Raw genomic sequence first — 19,150 nt, forward strand, 5'->3', positions numbered from 1 at the left:
GGCAATGCTGAAAAAAACTGGAAGGCTGGGTGAGAATATTTTTAATAATTTCACAGTTATATTCTGCTCTGACACCCTGCATATCTTGCTTTTTTCAAAAGTCAGTATTTCAGCCCATAGCTGAAATTTCCAATGAAATGATTATAGGATGCACATACCATTCAGACATCAGGGTAGAAAGATCTCCTTTCTGTTTATATGTCAGAAAACATCATTCACACTCCCAACAGATTCCCTACACTTGACAGCTCTAGAGACTGTGCTTGTATCCTCACACTGTAACATACTGATTCCTGTGATGATTGGGGTGGGAGATGATGGCATGATTGCAGATGGGGTGGGGAGATGCTGGTGTGATACCAGTGATGGTGTGATGATGCAGGATGACGGCATGAGTGCAGGGGAGAGAGGGGGTGATGCTGGTGTGGGATCAGTGACGGTGTGATGATGGGGGGATGGTAGCATGACTGGTGGGGATGGGGTGATGCTGGTGATGGTGTGATGATGGGGTGGACGATGGCAGGACTGCAGGTGGAGAGGCGTGATGCAGGTGTGATGGGAGGGGGCAATGCCAGGCGATGCAGGGCTGGTTCTAGCGATGCCGGGTGACATCACAACGTGCTTTGTTTAAGGCAGCATGACGACACGCTGATACTCTGCAGGAAGGGAGAGAAGATGACGTAGCGATTACGTCACTGACTAGCCTCTCTCAGCTGTTGCTGAGTCACGGCTTCGCCTGTAACATGGCCCTTGCATTGGCCTCTGCGCGCTTACATCAGGCCGTGAAGCTGGGCGGGTGCAGGAGGTTCCCATGGTAACCATCAGGGGGCGTTTGTTCCGCGGGCCGTTGCTCTCGCGATGTTACATGAAGGAAGTGACGTTAGCTGCGTAATCTCGCGGCTCCCGAAACCGCCGCTGATTGGCTGGGTGGTGGCGGCGTCGCTGCGGAGCCTCCTTCCCGCTTCCCCCCGCCGCTCTCGGCCCGGGCCGCCTGCCCGCCCTCTCCCCCGCCCCGGAGAGACGCGGCCGCGCCGAGAGCCGCCAAGATGGCGTCCGCCCTGGAGCAGTTCGTCAACAGCGTCCGGCAGCTCTCGGCCCAAGGTGAGCGCGCGGGGGAGCTGGGCTCAGCGGGAGCCTGGGCGCGGGGCAGCCAGGGGTGGGGCTGGGCCTTGGCCACGGAGAGGGGGAGCGGGGCTGCTAGAACCCGGCCGGAGCCGTGAGGAGAGCGCTGGGCCGCGAACGGCTCCCCTGGGCCCCGCCCCGCGGCGCAGGTGCATCTCGGCGGGTGTGTGAGAGAAGATGGGGCTGCCATAGGCCCCGCCCCCTGGATGGGGGTAAATGTGCGGGTCGTGGAGGGTCCCCTGACTCCCCCGCTCTTCTGTCACGTGGCCCGGCCGGCTGTTTCTGCCTTGGCGTCTGCCGGGCCATGGTCAGGCATCTCCAAACTGTACCTCATATCGCTCCTGACTTAAACTGCCTCCTGCCCTGCTTTAGTCTCACTAGGGTAGCGTGGCTGGCATCTGTAGGAGTCTATCCCACCCCCTTTTCTCTTTAACTCATGAGGGGAAGTCTCTTTCTAAAAGATGCACTCTTGTTCATCCACAAGCCGTGGGCTAGGTGGAGAAAGCATGTAGTGTAATTCTGCATCCTGTGTTATGTGGGAGGTCAGACTGTAGTCGTAAGGGCCCATTTTGGTCTTAAAGGCCAGAAATTTAGGAATTTTCTAGGACAGCTGAGGAATAGATGTTAAAACGTAAAACTCTTCTCTGTATTTGTTTGGTCAGTAATATTTGGTCTAAGTGGTGGTATTTGCTGGGTTCTAGTGTGGCACTATTGCTACTTCCCACTGTTTTTAATCCCCTGGCTGCTCACTCTTTGGTATCTGTTGCTTGTTAGCGAGCCTGCAGATGAACAGGAAAGCAGCAGGCACTGGCTGCTATTGCCAAAGTCTTTGGCCTCAAATCTGAACCTATCTTATACTGCAGTGTAAACTTAACCTTGGGACAAATATACAGTTAAAATGCTGCAGTGTTTTAGTGAATTTCCTCTCAGATGACACGAGAGAGCTATCCTGTTGGCATAGTTAATCCACTTCCCCAAGAGGAAGTAGCTATGTTGGTGAGAGATGCTCTCCTGCTGAGATAACACTGTCTACACAGGGGATTAGGTCAGTATTAGGGTACGTCTAGACTACCCGCCGTATCGGCGGGTAGCAGTTGATTTCTTGGGGATCAATATATCGCGTCTCATTTAGACATGATATATCGATCCCCGAAAGCGCTCCTGTCGACTCTGGAACTCCACCAGTGCGAAGGAGCCATGGATGTTGATCCCGCGCTGTGAGGATGAGAGAGAAATCGATCTAAGATACTTCGACTTCAGCTATGTTATTCATGTAGCTGAAGTTGCGTATCTTAGATCGATTTCCTCCCCCTCCCTCCAGTATAGACCAGCCCTAACTATCACTCGGGTGTGGATTTTTCACACCAGCTGAATGATGTAGTTATACTGATATAGGTCTCTAATGTAGACCAGACCTTAGTTTTGCAAATTAGGAAAGTAGTCTTAACTCCAGATTTAGGTTATAGCCGTACTATATCAGCTAGTGTATAAATTGATGGTAGTGTGTCATTTTGAAATTCTATTTTATTTCAGGGCTATTTTATGCCTCGGGAGGCATGTGATAAAAAATTGTTAGGATTACATATTGGCGCTTTCATAACTCTGTGCATGGAAAGCCTTTTAATAACATTGCCTTTTCAAACCCCAAATTTATGCCATATTTACATACTGACCTTTACTTTCGTGTTTATTTCATATGTCTACACTAGAAATGCTACAGCAGTACAGCTGCAGCATAAACACTTACTGCAGCGACAGAAGGGGTTCTTCTGTTTCTGTAGTAAATCCACCTCTTCGAGAGGAGGTAGCTAGATTGATGGAAAAATTCTACGGACATTGGAGTTTAAGGCAGCTTAATTGCATCTCACAGGCCATGACATTTTTCACAGACTTAATGTAGACCAGCCCTTTGTTTCTCTATGTGGGATGTTCATATCTTTGAAAGAGGTCAAGAATTGATGTTTTCTCATAAAATTTAAGTCCACTTTTGATCTCTTTAATGACTGAGTTATTTCTGGGTGGGGCTCAAACTTTCTTTTGATATATATTTTAACTGTTATACTGTATAACATTCAACTTGTTTAGAAATTTGTTCATGTAGATTGCTTGATGGCTGGCAATATGTTGACAGAACAGATTCATTTTGATGTTTAATTGATCTAATAGGGGAAAGTTATCAAAACTGATCGTGTTTAGTAGTTGCACGGTATTATATAACGTCAGAGTGTTCTAATTATCTTAATTATCCAATAGGGTGGATATATGCATGAAGTAATAGCCCTGGGGCCACAGAGGGAGTCATTATTAGAGCTAAAATTACAGTTCCGGAGTTTCTGGTTTCCAGTCCTGCACTCAGACCATTAGACCACACCCCTCTCTCAAAGCTAAATTTTCATCCTTTATCCTAATTTGGAGGAAAAGGTTAGAGAGATATGAGAACAATGTTTGTACTCTTCCCCTTTTGCATAGAGAGATTCAAAGATTCTAGGAGGTGAGGTTAGACCCTGAATTCAGTTTGTATCTCATTTGTCAGAATAGACAGTTGAACCAAGTCTGTTTCCAGTCTTTTTTTAAAAGATAAGTAAAAACAGTTTGAGGTACAGCATCTGCCTCTGATCCCTCTCAGTTTTTGTAGGTTTAGCACACTCTTTAATTTGCAGTGTTTTTCTCTTTCGCCATGCTGTGTTGAATCTCCTAAGCAGGAAACTACAGGTGACTGGATGTAATATTGTTGTATGCACAAACTAAACTGGAAAAAATACAGATTTTTCTCCAATCTCTTTTATCTAGAGGTTATGTTGAGTCTAAATTTTTCAGACCACATACTATACTTCAAAAGTGCTGTGGACAAGGCTGAAAAAGCTGATCAGACATTCAAGAAGCCAAGGTTCAGGAGCAGCACTCTGATGAGAAGACTAGTTTCCTGGCACCTCAGCTGCTGAGAAGGTGGAGGATGCTGAGACTTCTACCATGGTGCTGTCCAAGGACAACTTTATGGGGATGGACTTTCCATATGTGTCTGTAAATGTGAAACTCCACTCATATAGCTTGGCAAAACTCTGAGCAGCTGCTGCAGACTCAGGAAAATGATACTGCATTGGTTTTACAATCTGTTATTCTTTTAAAGGTTTTCTCTGGAGTCATAACAACTGGAAGCTAAATTTTTTTTAAAGTGAGAGCTTAAGCTGTTGTGAATCCCCTCACTAGCATGGGAGACTGGATTCCTAGGCTATTGCTAACAACAACAAACTAGTAGGTTTTACTACTTCACTGAATGAAGTTGCTTCTTTAAAAAAATCCTAGGAAAAAGCCAGGAAGTGTTAAATGAGGATGTGCTGACTGCTTTAAGTAATTTTTGTTTAGTATTCTAACTTAATTCTGACAGCAGTATTTCATATTTCAGGGCAAATGACCCAGCTTTGTGAATTGATCAATAAAAGCGGGGAACTGCTAGCAAAAAATCTCTCCCATCTGGATACAGTGCTTGGTGCCCTGGATGTGCAAGAACACTCTTTAGGGGTTCTTGCTGTTTTGTAAGTGATCCTTTCCTTTACTTAAAGGCTTAATTTACTTATAATTTCCAAAACTTCAGACTGTGACTTGCTAGCCAAAATTATTACTGTTGGATACTTGCATTTTCACTATGCTGTTTTCATACTGGTGCTTAATTTGTTTTTCTTGTAGTGTACTTTCCTTTTACAAATAAATTATTGATTTATATGTTTCACTTTTTTGATATTATTCCAGTTCTGAAATTGGTAAAATACCATGACTAACAGCTCCCAGGAAGGGTTTTTTAATTATGAGCAACATCTGTTCTTATTATATATAGAAGGTCTGCATAGATAATTACTTTTGCTCATGGGTTCAACAAAAAATCAAATGTTTCTAAGCTATGATGCATAAATGGAATATTAGAAAACTGGATTAATAACATTAAGCAGAATGTCACTTCATACATGGAGAAGTGTGGGCTGCTGTCTGTTTCTTAGCTAACATTTATTTTGCCCGTCTGGAAGGTCTCATTGTTATCATGCAGGTTAAGAGAGTAGTTGAACTGTTGTAGGGGGTTAGGGTACGGATGAGTTATTGAAAAATTGTATGTAGGGAGTTGGAGCCATCTTTCCTTCCTAACATCGCATATCTTCAAGGGAAGTGTCTTCACAAGTGGCACTACTGGGACTCTATAAAGCAAGGGTCCCCTCCATGGCGCCCGCTGGAGCGTCTAAGTGCACTCACATACTGGCCGGTGGACAGGCAACCGCCAAAATGCCGTTGACAAGCTGCGTTATCCAGAGGCGATGCCGCCGATTTTCGGTAGTATTTCGGCGGCAACTTCTCTGGATGACGCAGCTTGTCGGCAGCATTTTGACAGCGATGCCTACTGATGTTGCCGCTTGTCAGCGGAATTTTGGTGGATGCTTGTCCGCCACCACAGTCCTCCGTGGCTTGGCGCCAGATGAAAAAGGTTGGGGACCACTGCTATAAACTAACTTTTTGAAACAAAAATGTCCTCTTCATCTGCTAGAAAACTAGCTCTTGTTGCAAATCTACATAGAGGACTTCACTTTGTATTGCATTTTATGCAAGTTGGATCCCAAAAATGCATGACAATTTTATTTGAAAAGCACACAATCTTTGTCATGCCTCACCAATGGTGAAAACATGGGGTGGGGGTAGGGGTGAGCAAATTAAAACATTTAGTTTGAGAACAAATAAGGGGAGGAAGGGAAACTGTCAGTAAGAGGAGATGTTTAAATGATGAGATTTGAACGGATGGATTCATTGAGTCAGAAGTACAGGAAAATAGTGCAAGGCTTCCATACTGTAGCTTCTGTCTGGAACAAACAGTGGAAAGACTTTGTGAAGGGACAAGCGGAATAGCAGGTATGTCAGTAGCCATCTGCAACAAGTAAATGAAGTTTAAGAATATAGACAGTTTTTAACTACACCCTAAAATAAATGGGCTGTAAGTGGAGTGAGGTGCTTGGAGATTTTTCAGAATAAGGCTTCAGAGGGATGTTGGAATTTGTGAAGGCCACAGAATAGGCAGGGATTTGCAGCAGTCAAGGAGAAGTGTGCTGAATGCATGGATGAGGATTTCAGTGGCGATATAGTCAAGGCAGTGTCATCATGGGCAATGTTTTGAAGGTAGTGATATGCAAACAGAGTTCAGGGTCAAAGAGGAGCAGAGGAGATGAGAGGAATTCGAATGCTTCTCGAGAAACACACTTCTAAACATTTTATTGAGAAGGAACCACAAGCATACTTAAGACCTAGAGAGAAAGCAGTAAAGAAGAACCAGCAGAAGGGTACAGTACCAATAGTACATCAATATTTCCAAGGTCAATGGGAAGTACTTATGAAGGACTAATGTGGTGGTTTGTTCTTGGTGTAGCAGAGGGAATACAAAACCATTAAGACTACTTCTGCTCTCAAAAAAATAAACTTAAGCAATATATAGCTTGAAAAAGTAAGTTGATATGTCCATAAGAAAAATGGTGATTAACTAAGTGCAAACTTTTGTTTATATTGTCTTTAGGGTGAGGAAGAATGTGAGGGGAGTGGGAATGTGTGGTGCAGTGTTATGGTTGTTTTTTTGTTTGTTTGCTCTATTATAGTATTCTTCATGCTATTAAAGTTACTACTTCACATGCTGTAATGTGCTCTGTAGTGAAAGTTTGCATAAGACGAGGTGAGCGGTTTTTAATCACATTCTCAATTATCAATGTAGTTGTCAGATAAATGGGTTGTCAGATAAATGGGTTTAAGATGCTTTTACTCTTCTTAATTGAGACAGCATACTTGCAACGTTCAGTTCTGTAAAGCCATGGACTGTTGTTTGTCAAGGTACTTGAGCTTGGATTATAAGGTTTTAGTATGCCAAACTAAAAAAGTCCACATACACACTTTGGGCCAAGTCTGCAATTAGCTCCACACAGTTGAAGAAGTTTACCTGCCCCGGCAGAGATGATTTCAGGATGATACCTTAGTTTTTTATTTACAGAAACTAAGTGTTTAATTTTTTGTTTTGTTTTTAGGTTTGTGAAGTTTTCTATGCCAAGTGTCCCTGATTTCGAAACATTATTCTCGCAGGTCCAGCTTTTTATCAGCACTTGTAATGGGGAGCACATTAGATATGCAACAGACACTTGTAAGTGAAATTTTCAATTTGTTCTGTACTCTTACATAATCTACATTTGGTATAGTTGGTATTTGTGATTTTCACTTTTTTTATTGTTGTATCTAGTTGCTGGCCTCTGCCACCAGTTAACAAATGCCCTTGTGGAAAGAAAACAGGTAAGTAGATGTCACCTAGTAGCAATAAGTAGACTGCCTATCCAAGGTCTTATTTTGAGATTGGTTGTTAATTCCTCATTAAGAAAGTTTCTCTGCAGATTCTTGCTTGTATATGTATAGGAAGGTAATGGATCCAAAATTAGATTTTAAAAAGGGTTATTTCAGAGAGATCCTAAAAGGAAGAAAATACCATTAATTCTCTAGAGCACTGGTAAATAAACCATGATATGGAACATACACAATATGAAATCACTGTGCTCATTAATTTTTGATGGAGCTGACATTCTCTAGACAATACACAAAGATAAGTGTTTGTACCAAAATAATTGGTACTGGTCAGTCAGTTGTTACTCGCTTCAGCATTATTTTCACGTGAGCCTACCACCTGAGTAGGTGTCTTGAAATATACAACAAACTGTGATGATGGTTTAAAGTGGACTAACTAAACACAAAGGTTTGACAAACACATTTGTAAGGTTAAGAAATTAGCTTTCCAGTCACTTCATTATTCTTTAGAGTCAGAAAATAGGGTTGAAGCCAGTTCTGCTCCAAATGAAACTAATTGGGAATCTTGCTTTTGATTTCATTGTGAACAGGGTCATGTTTTTGGTGTTCTGATGATTAGGCCTTTGAGAATGTAATTTTCTAGTATTCTAACCACATAATATGCTCTTAATAGAACTGCCTTTTTGCAGCAGAAATGCTAAATTTTAGTAGCCTTGGTTTGCTTCTCTTGATGGACTATTTAATAGCCAAGGATAATTTCCCCTCTTAAGAAGGGACTGCAGTATCCTACAAGAAAGGGAGAACCTCAGAGTAATTGTTACTAAATGTAACCTATCAATTAGTGTTATTTTTCATTTGTAAGTGTCAACATAAGATCCAATGTGCTGCCATCTATGAGAAATTATCTGAAAGAGATGTAATTTCTGACAGCCCCTGCGAGGAATTGGCATTCTCAGACAAGCCATAGACAAGATGCAGATGAACACAAACCAGCTGACCTCAATACATGCAGATCTCTGCCAGGTAAAAGATTATATCGGGCTTATACCAAGAGTAAACATTTTAAATTGGCGCAATCCCTTTCTGCAGTGGGTGAATATCTGCTTGGTTCTTCTGAAATGGAGGAATGGGTACAAGTATAGTGGGCTTTATGACAATAGTAAACCATAAGAGATGCTGACGTTTTAATAATGGAAATCATTAGAATGGGATTTATAATGGATCCTCTCAGATCTTTTATTTTGGTCCCCCCTTCCCCCCATCATTTCTGAAAGTCCGGATGGTGGTGATCCTTCCTTTTGCTGAGGAGGGCAGCACACAGCTCCTTCCAGGGCCAGATATTGTTGAGTGTTATCCAGAGAAGGTTTGCTCAACAATGGCATGAGACATTTTCACGTCTCTTCCAATCTCTCTGGGCTGAATTTTCTGTTTTTTGCATTGCTCTTATCTCCCAGGGCACAGGGCCTGAACTGGGATGTCCCATGTGGTACTTCAGGCTAGCTTGTGTGGAATGTTTCAGGCAGATTTGCAAATTAGGGTGGAGTTATTTTAACATTAAATAATTTGTAATGGCTCATCAGTAGTGTAGTAGATCTTGCAATATCATAATGGTTATGACCAGCCTATAGTAAAACACTACTGGAATTGCACCATTTCCTGGATTGTGTTGTTACTTGCATTTTTGCAATAAAGTGCACTGAGATTAATAAATGGTACTAAACTGAATTTTAGTTGTTTTTTAAGATGGAATAGAGGTGTCTGGTCATGTAACTCTGGTTTATTTTCTTGTAGCTCTGTTTGTTAGCAAAATGCTTTAAACCTGCCCTCCCATATCTAGATGTGGACATGATGGATATTTGTAAAGAGAATGGGGCATATGATGCGAAGCACTTTTTATGTTACTACTACTATGGTGGGATGATATACACTGGGCTAAAGAACTTTGAAAGAGCGCTCTACTTTTACGAACAGGTAACTTTCTCTGAATCAAAAGTCTGTGGGAAGATCAGAAATGTGATTGGTTGAAAGTCCAAAACTGTGTGTATAGGGTTTTGTAAACTTCCCCAAAAAATCAATTATGGCTCTTTTCATAATATAGGGTATGAGAGTCTTTTGATTCTTATTTTTGTACCTCTACTTATGTTAAATATATGTATCCTGGAGTTTTGTACTGCTGCTCATCACCGCAGTATTTGAGTGCCTTCCATATATGTACTTCGCTACTGCTATTTTATATCTGCACCACATACAGTTATCTAGCAGATCTAAGTTAGATGAGTTTTCAGTTATTCTAGGATTTTGCTATATCCTTTTCTGCTAAAATCAGGGCTGTATAGGAAAAAAAAATTGTGTAACTGCAAATAATGGCCCACTGTGCATTTCCAGCCAAAAATTCAAGTGTTATTGCGCCACAGAACCCTCAAGGGGTCTGGTTACATGCCTATAAGATTGTATGGCTGAGCCTGGATACCAAATGTTTGTGTCGCTTTTTATCTCCTTTTAAACTTTCTTGGATTGCCATTCGTTTCTTATTTCACAGTGGATGGCAACAATTCACAGGCTGACTTTCATAAACATGTATTTAGATTTAAAATCACATGCTAACTTCAAGAAAAATCAGTTTAGTGGTTTCAGGTAGTACACCTGCCCCTGAAATCACTACTAATTTTTTGGTGTTTGCTGTCACTTGTTTTTCTAATTATTTGTAAATGGCTTTTCTTTCTCCTTGTTTCTGTATGGAAGACCCATAAATGGGAAATTCTGTACAAGACAAATGCGGTCAAATGCACAAAGTCAACTTTTTTTCCCGCTCTTTTGGTGATTGTAGGTGCTCTAGCAGGGGTAAAACCTTGAGACAAAAGGGATTTAACTTGACTTTCCCTCTAACCTTTTTTGGCACTCTTGAATTTAAATGATTGTTTCTGTACAAATGAATGATGTAAAGCTTTTCAAAACCTTTGTATGTATTTGTAATGGATACAAATCTTATGGAAAATGACCCAACTACCTTCAGTAGCCAGCCCCTCCTACAAGTAATCTCCTCAAAGGCTTCCAAAGGTTTCAGGTACAATGCTTGATCTGTACTTAAAGTCCACCACTACTAAATGAAAAAACGTTTTTTGTTTTGACCCTTGTGGGGTCATTTTAAGATCAGTTTCACTATACAAAATATTACGTTGTGGTTTTTTTTTCCTTTTTTTTTTTTTTTTTTTTGAACAGCTGGTCCAGAAGTTGCTTTTTAGGCACTTTTGAGTGATTCTCACTAAACAAGCTTTCATTTTCATAGACCATAACAGACACTGGTGAATTACATGTTCCAGCACCTCTCTTTCACATATGGAGTTTTAAATCTAGAAATGATTTTTAATACAGTTTATGCCAGTGACATTCATTTTTTTTTATTCCCATCCCTTTCTCTTGCTTAGGCAATAACTACTCCAGCCATGGCAGTCAGTCATATTATGTTGGAATCGTATAAAAAGTACATTCTAGTTTCTTTGATACTACTTGGCAAAGTTCAACAGCTACCGAAGTACACCTCTCAGATAGTGGGTAGATTCATTAAGGTAAGTTTTTCAAAGGCAGTTGAACAATAACCTGGACTATACATTCAGAATAAAAAGTTGCAATGTTTGCCAAGAATCTGGCTTCCTTGGATCTTTTATGCAGTTCTGTTTACTGTTCTAGATTATTGGAAATGTTAGGAACAAATGTCATTCGAGCTTGTGCTTGTTTGTAACCAGAAAAAAAGGCACACTGATCAATCTGACATCTTAATGCACTTGGTGAACTCGCTAGCCGCCGCCTTTTGCTAGATAGTAAGGAAGACTCCTTAAGTTTCCCACTAGTTCTTTGTGTGTGGTGTCCATGTCCTGAAACTAAACAAACCCTCTAGTTTCACATGGCTGACCTCTGATTGAATCTCAGCAATGCTATAACAAATAATTCAGTTTATTGTGCAGAGATTCTAAATGTGGATATTTAATATTGCAGTGGTACCTAAAGCCCCTAAGCAGGATCTGACCCCCTTGGCTTGAATATAGGTAGAGTGCAAAGACAGTCCCTGCCTCAAGGAGCCTACCATCTGACTTTCATGCTTTTGTGATACGAACAGATGTTTGGGAACTAGGTTGAAACCACCAAACATACTTCATTTGTGTTCTACAAGCTTTAAATCTAGATCTTCAGAGGTGAAAGTCTAGTGCATTAACTCACAGGGAGACCTGAGCCCCCTTTAAAAAAAAAAAAAAAAAAAAGTTTTATGATCTTGACAATAAGAGTGGCTTAAATAACGTTCAGCGCAATTAAATAGACTGTTGTAAAATTGAATTCCATATGCATTAAAAATCTGTTTTTCTAATTACAGCCCCTTAGTAATGCATACCATGAATTAGCACAAGTTTATTCAACCAATAAACCATCGGAGCTCCGAAACTTGGTCAACAAACATAGTGAAACATTCACCAGAGATAACAATATGGGGCTGGTTAAGCAGTGCTTGTCATCTCTTTATAAAAAGAATATACAGAGGTTAACCAAGGTAAGGTGCAGATTTTCTTTTGGCATCAGTCATCCAGACTTTCTGGATTTAGCACACTGTTTCTGGAAGAACTAATCTAAAAATTGTCTTGTGTGTATATGAAATTGTGATTGATCCAATCAATAGTTGATTATGTCTGTAATAGTCACTTTAAAAAGTAGTTGCATTTACTAAAAAATGCATCTGTTGAATATAGTGCTACCGAGAAGTGAAAATTAACCATATTTTAAATAAAGGTGAATGTGTATTCTTGTATGAGGAATACGAAAGAGCTCTGGATACAGAAGTAGGGAGGCTCTTTGCTTCTATATTACATATATACATTCACTTGCCTGCCTCCTCCTTATGCCGAAGCTTCCAGTCCTTGGAGTAAACTGGTGTACTACCCCATGGAAGTCAATGGGCTGTGTTGACTTATATCAGCTGAGAACTTGCCCACAACTTTTATATGTAGCCAAAGAAGTCAGTAAGGATGGTGTGTCCCCACCCCCCCTCCACCCCCGGTTGCCTGTCTTCTGTGGGAAACTGAACTTTACAACATCATCTGAGTTCTCAAGGAGGAAGGGTGAGACTGTCCAGCGGCAGAAGAATTGGGAAGGAAGTGGGGTCATTTACACATGCAACTATGAGTAGAGTTCATATTGGTTCCTAGAGTTGATCAGGGAAAGGTAACAAGGGGTCCAGTGGCACCTTTAAAGATTGAAACAAATTTATTTGGGCATAAGCTTTCGTGTCTAAAAGAAAAACCTCAAGACCATGTGATACTCTCTAGAAAGAAATAGCTGTATTAGTCTGGCAGAGAACATTCATGGGGGAAAAAGGAAGCTTGACATCACCTAGGCTTCCCTTAGGAAGGAAAGAATTGTAAACAAAGCATTCTGGTAATAGTCACCCAGTTGTGCACATACGTGCACCCAGCAATATAAAACATCTGTTTCCACTGAAGAAATGAGTCCAGTCTTTCCATGATATTCTTGTACTACCTGCCTATTCTGCATGTTCCCACCGTTATCAGTCAACAGATCAGTTTAAAAAAATGTGGTTAGTTATGTAGTCCATAAAGAACTCATAGGAACAGCAGGTAGCTTCAGATTTTAATGGTTTGCTATGCTTCTAACTTTCAGACATTTTTAACCCTGTCATTACAAGATATGGCAAGTAGAGTGCAGCTATCGGGGCCGCAGGAAGCAGAAAAATACGTCCTTCACATGGTAAAGAATGTTACTTGACTAAAATGGCTTTTAATTACAAAACGGACCCAAATAGCTTTAAGGACTATAACTTGTTAATATTCTGATGTGACCAGTCAATATTTGATTTAGCAGTGACAATCCCCAATTGTCCAGTGTAGGACTTTTGTAGGGGGCTAATAAGAAGCTACAGGAAGTCTGCCCTGATTTTTACGCTGCCCACCTCCTGGCTGAAAACTTCTGAACTGCTTTAGTCCAAACCAAACATTGGTAATGCCTGTCTTGTACTGGAATGATGTACATTCATTCCTCTGTTTTGAATAAACTGTTGGGAAGGAAGAACCAAGACTGATTAAGTTCTAAAATATATTTAAGATCAGTGTTTGAATCATTACTGTGGGCTATCTAAACTTTTTTTTTTTACTCTTCCGTATTCAGGTTAATCTTTGTATTACAAACTGTTTCACCTCTTTCAGATAGAAGATGGTGAAATCTTTGCAAGTATTAATCAGAAAGATGGTATGGTCTGTTTCCATGATAATCCTGAAAAATACAATAATCCGGCTATGCTTCATAACATTGATCAGGAGGTAATAACATTTACTACATTCTTGCTATTGCCTTCAAAATCTAATAGTGGTGTTATAAGGAGAGATTTTTGTGATACATTCACTTCTTGAATTAGTGGAAGCCAGGTGCTTTACAAGGTGAAGCATCTCAATATAGCAGAAATGCAGGGCTATGAAATTTTTCTGCTATTATAGCAATTAAGTTGTAGTCATTTACCATCTCTACTAGGCAATTACCATCAGCGCTGAATTCCCTGTTGTATGCTAGGTACAAGCTGAGGTATGCCAGCACTTTGACCCCATAATATTGACTATGTGAGGTCAATAGGATTGATTTTGAGTTAAATACTAGAAAAATTACTCTTCTATTTAAAAATCTTGTTCATCTGTAACATTGGCTATGAAATGCTTCCTTTTCATTAGCTTATAACACATCTGAGCTATAAATGTAATTGGACAAACTGATCAGATTGCTGTTTTTAATGTGCCTTTCTCAGATGCTGAAATGTATAGAGCTTGACGAACGACTGAAAGCCATGGATCAAGAGATCACTGTGAACCCTCAGTTTGTGCAGAAGGTAACTGACATAAGGTCTTTCACAGAGAATGTATACTGAACTTAAGAATCTAAATAAAGCCATACATTAAAACAAAGTCAGATGTGGAAAGTGGGTAAATGCCACATGGTGAGCACTGTGCAAAAAGTGAGTGTAGGTTCTTTCATGTGTACTGTATTTTTCTATCTCTTGTGATTAGACATTTTAGAGTTATGCTTAGGATGAAAATAAATCTCGAGAGAATTTTTACAGAATTAACTTCTCTTCTTCCCTTACAGAGTATGGGCTCTCAAGAAGATGATTCAGGAAGCAAACCTTCAAGTTATTCTTGAAATTAACATTGGCCGCTATTCAGTTTTAAAGTAAAAGCTAAAGAAAACCACCTTTTGGACTGGGCATTGAAAAGTCCTATGAAGAGAGCAGAGAGAACTGAGGCTTTCACCTGGACATTTAGAAAATAAAATGACACCTTCTCAGTACTGTATGATTTCAAAAATATTCTCTGCAAAGAAAGGAAATCTCAAAGAAATTTTAAAGTCTGTTGTGGATTTATTTATCTTCAGATTAACATCGTTAATGCATTAAATAATCTTCCTTTTGTTTTAAATGGTTTGAATGTTGCTGTTTCTGTAGCAGTCCTTTTTCCTCTCCTACAGAATTTGTTTAAAGTGTGTTCAGGGAAGAATACAAGTATGGGTCACTTATACAAGAGAATTATTATTAGTTCGTTATTTGAAAGCATTTTGGACTCAGTTTGCTCTATAAATACAGATTTATTTATCAATGTATAGAAAAAATAATTTACTTTATTTAAGAGTAACAATTTTTGTAAACTTACATTCTGTCCCTACCCAATCCAGCTGGCAGCTGTCTATTAAGTGATTAAATATAAACTCCCTTCATCCCAAAAGGCTGAGAATATTACCATAGCACTCCTGTGCTGGTATGGAATTAGAATGTGGCATTAGCTGGCTCTGCCGTAGAGCGCAAAAGGCTATAGGGTCCTCTGTATATGACAACTACTTATTTTATGCCAGTAATTTTAAAAACTAATGATAGAATTAATGTCCTTCAATATTACTGAGATATTCTTGCAATCAGATGAAAATTTCTAGAGCTAAACAAAAGAGTATCTTTAAAACCTGGATTTTGTGGAGCAAGACAGAAGTGAAGTCCAGTTTGCATTGAAAAGAACTCTAGTGGCTCAAGACTACACAACCTGACAAAGGAGCTTTTAAAACAGCCTGGAACTTGGCTGTGTGTGTGAATTCCGTTTAAGTACAAGGGTACTATAGAGCTACCGTGCCTCTCTGTGGCACTTTTAATACACTACTAATATAAAAGCAGACATATCATATGGAGGTAATGTATGCTGGAATAGTGTTCTGCAGCTTGAAATCCAAGGATTCATTTCAACCATAGATGCCTTGTTGAATTATTTAAGTAGTTTACCCATTGAATCAATAGGTTCGCTGTTAGTTTTGTAGTTTTTGTGTATCTGAAACTTCTCACTGTTAACAGAGCGCTTTTGAAACAGTTGCTGTCACTGCTGCCCTCCTGCTGTCAGACATAAACTTGTCACTGAGTCAGATTTTTCAGAATTGCTCAGCATCCCACACTGCCCACTTAAGTATTTCCATGGGAGCTGCTGGGTGCTGAGCACTACTAAAGGCCCTATTCCACGTGAGAGTACTGTGTGACTATGGAGCACCTGTGCTTCTAACGCTGATACTGGGAACTGTTTTGAAGAGCTCTAAATCTAGCAGAGCCTTCTTTGACAGAGGTATGCCCTCTCTAGTAAAAGCAAAAACGATGTGCAAGCTCGTCTGTAGCTGGTGTATGAGTGTTGTTTAAAACTCTTTCCTCAAATGGCTTGCTCCATTATTTTGTATGTCTACCCAGCAAAACAAACAAACAAAATCCCTACAACAGCAAATCTCAGTGCCTACGTCTGTAGATTTGGGCTCATGCTACAGCGCTAAAAATAGCTGTCTAGATGTTCCGGCTTGAGCTGTGAAATCCACCCCCCTCAGTGGGCTTCAACAGCCCCAGCCAGAACATCTGCACAGCTATTTTTAGCATGGGACCCAGTCTATATACCTGGACTCTAAGACCCACTGCAGCAGGGTATATTTTTTTCCTGTGTAGACATATCCTTGGATGTGCTGCTTCCCATCATAAAACAGCTTCTATATTGAAGACAGCTTTCACACCTAACCTTACAGCAAGTCCTTGTCTTTCATAATTTGACTTGCCACACTTGTAATTAGTAAGATTTGTGATTTTAAGTCTTAGACTCAGATTTTTAAAGACATTTGGACATGAGGGCGGTCAGCCTTGCAATGCCTCAAATGGGTTAGGTGTCTACATCTCATTTTCAAAAGGGCTTTATGCTCTTGAATCCAAATGGGATTTGGGCTTCTAAATTGAACCTAAATATGTTTACAAATCTGGGCCTTGCTCCTTCCCAACCTTCTCTCCTGTTTTAATCCTGCGGTGATTGTAAATGCTGAATGTGCTATCCTGTTTGGTCCTCTAGAAATATCTTAAAGATTGGTAGTACTGCAGGTTCAAGTGTGAAGCTGGGTTGTGAAAGTCCTTCACTATGTGCAGTCACTACACAACAGATACAGAAAATGGCTAAGCACAAACTGCAGCTTATACAAATGTGTGAAAAGGCCCCCTTTCACATAGAAGAATCATTTAAAACATGGCATAGGAAGTGAATATAACAAAAGTATTTTAATAGTTTAAAAAACACCACCAACGTTCATCTATTTTCTAAGTGATAAGTTCAGCTATACAACTTTAAGCCATTCCTATTTGTGCTTTTGTGGACTTGTCTCAAATAACTGTCAACAAACTACTTAGTTTAATATAGTACCACTGAGCAAACTGGTGTTAATCATGCAGTTGATTTGATACAACTGCTTGTTAACGGTTGTATAATTTTTTTTTTTTGTCCTTACACTGGTCAAATAAGCCACGTGAACAAGTTTAAAAGGTGGTGTGTAAACACCTATAAAATTTCCAAGTTACATAGTCCTTGTTTTATGCTACAGTACTTTAGTGTTCTAAATGTTTAGAAAACGTGTTGAGTTGTTCAAAGCCAGCTGGCAGGTTTAGCCACACCATTCTCATTGAAACTGACAGAAGCTGGGTAGATAAATCCTCTAGTTGGCTTTGAAAATTGTAATCAAGATCCTAGCTCACTAGAGCTTTCCACCTAACATGAGCCGTGGTGCCCCAAGCTACTGGCAGTTGCAAGGGCTGAAGTAAGACAAGAGTGACAACAGCCTAGGGTGACTCAGTTCTGGCATCTGTACATCCTCTGGGACTCTTGCAAATAAAGTTTTGTAGGTTTTCAACAAATTAACTCCTTGCATTGCTTTCATCTGACCTTGAAAAGTGCAGAACAGTTCAGACCCCAGTGAGGGACTGGAAGCTTTGCCACCACTTAAGCCTTTTGGATTTAAATACTATTTTAGGGAAAAACATATAATTAAACTTAACACCGCATGTTACACTCAACTGAATTTAAAATCTCAAAAATCCTGTGGCCACAATCTTCATCATAATTGCCCACAAGATGCATCCACAACCTATTAGATGCATGCACAGTGAAATAAATCTAATACATATGTTGGTGCATCTAGTTTGCAACTGTACTTCAATTTGTTGAGGGTAAGCTATACCCTTCCTTAAAGCAACTTGCAACTACAGTTTCTAGCCACAGGGTGGGGCCTTTAATTCAGATGTTTAACAGATTGAAATAGTTGAGAAAGGACCAGAAGTTGCTTCTGAATAACTTCCTGTAATATTTGTGCCATTTTTGAGCACTGCAGCATAAGTTCACTGAGCTTTTCACACATGCAGTATATTTGCCTTGCTCTAGGTGCTGCTGGCTGACTAAAATTGCTTCTTTCTGCACACCTTTCCCCTCTTACTAGGCTACAACTGTGACCCATTTCTTGTGTTGTCATAGGTTATCTGTATAACTTAGGAAATGTGGTTTGCTGCATGGCCAGACTGGCTGAGAAGGTTAGTCCTGAGAAGTTGTTTAAATGTACTATTGAAAAATAAAGATCACAAACAGAAGTGTAATTTTTTAGTTTGTCTTACATATACTACGCCTGCCCTATAATAGTGAGATGTTAGCCAAGGCTTTGAATTGACTACATTACAGCTTTTGGGGTTCCCCCCATTTTTTAGCAATGTTAACTCTGTCCAAGAGCTGTAATGCTGTCTAGAGTGACACTATACAGCTTCCAGTGCACTTGATGATGCATTGTGCTTTAGTCAGGAGTTTCTATAGCAGGGGTCAGCGACCTTTCAGAAGTGGTGTGCCAAGTCTTCATTTATTCACTCTAATTTAAGGTTTCGTGTGCCAGTAATACATTTTAATGTTTTTAAAAGGTCTCTTTCTAAGTCTATAATTTATAACTAAACTGGAAAGGTGAGCACCTGGTCTTTGGCACAAGCATTGGATTAGCTGGAGGACTGAGGTAGGAGTAAATAGTATTTCACACACAACTGATGTGATCCAAGACACCTCCATGTCCCAAAGGAGAGGTTAGTTTTGGATGCCCTTGATCATCCTGGAGCCATTCCATGGCTTGATAATTTACCCCACTGATACCAAGTATAAAGAGCCCTTGACGGTGGCAATTTTTCTCCATTTGTCTGCTTCTTGGAAAATATTGACCAACATAGCTCTGCAAGTGTCACAATGTTGGTCTTCAGATAGTAAATTTGGCATATGAATGCCTCCAGTACACTTATGACCTCATTAGTTACTGTCTCATGTTCCAAGTGAAGAGAGGATCTTCAGAGTCTGAATTAAAATTATTTGGTCTTTCCAGCCAA

At 40.1% G+C, this 19,150-nt stretch overlaps 1 protein-coding gene across 1 annotated transcript; it reads left to right on the forward strand.

Moving 5' to 3' along the window:
• The first annotated feature begins 942 nt into the window (after positions 1-942).
• Positions 943-18,388, forward strand: COPS3 (COP9 signalosome subunit 3). Its single transcript, XM_050966580.1, has 12 exons — positions 943-1,101; positions 4,526-4,655; positions 7,164-7,276; positions 7,373-7,422; positions 8,359-8,451; positions 9,220-9,399; positions 10,854-10,994; positions 11,795-11,968; positions 13,093-13,179; positions 13,635-13,748; positions 14,225-14,305; positions 14,563-18,388. The coding sequence occupies exons 1-12, from the start codon at positions 1,047-1,049 to the stop codon at positions 14,614-14,616; spliced, it is 1,272 nt and encodes a 423-aa protein (XP_050822537.1). The 5' UTR covers positions 943-1,046; the 3' UTR covers positions 14,617-18,388.
• Positions 18,389-19,150: the final 762 nt, after the last annotated feature.

This window comes from Gopherus flavomarginatus, chromosome 9 (genome assembly GCF_025201925.1).
Source record: "Gopherus flavomarginatus isolate rGopFla2 chromosome 9, rGopFla2.mat.asm, whole genome shotgun sequence".
NCBI lineage: Eukaryota > Metazoa > Chordata > Testudines > Testudinidae > Gopherus > Gopherus flavomarginatus.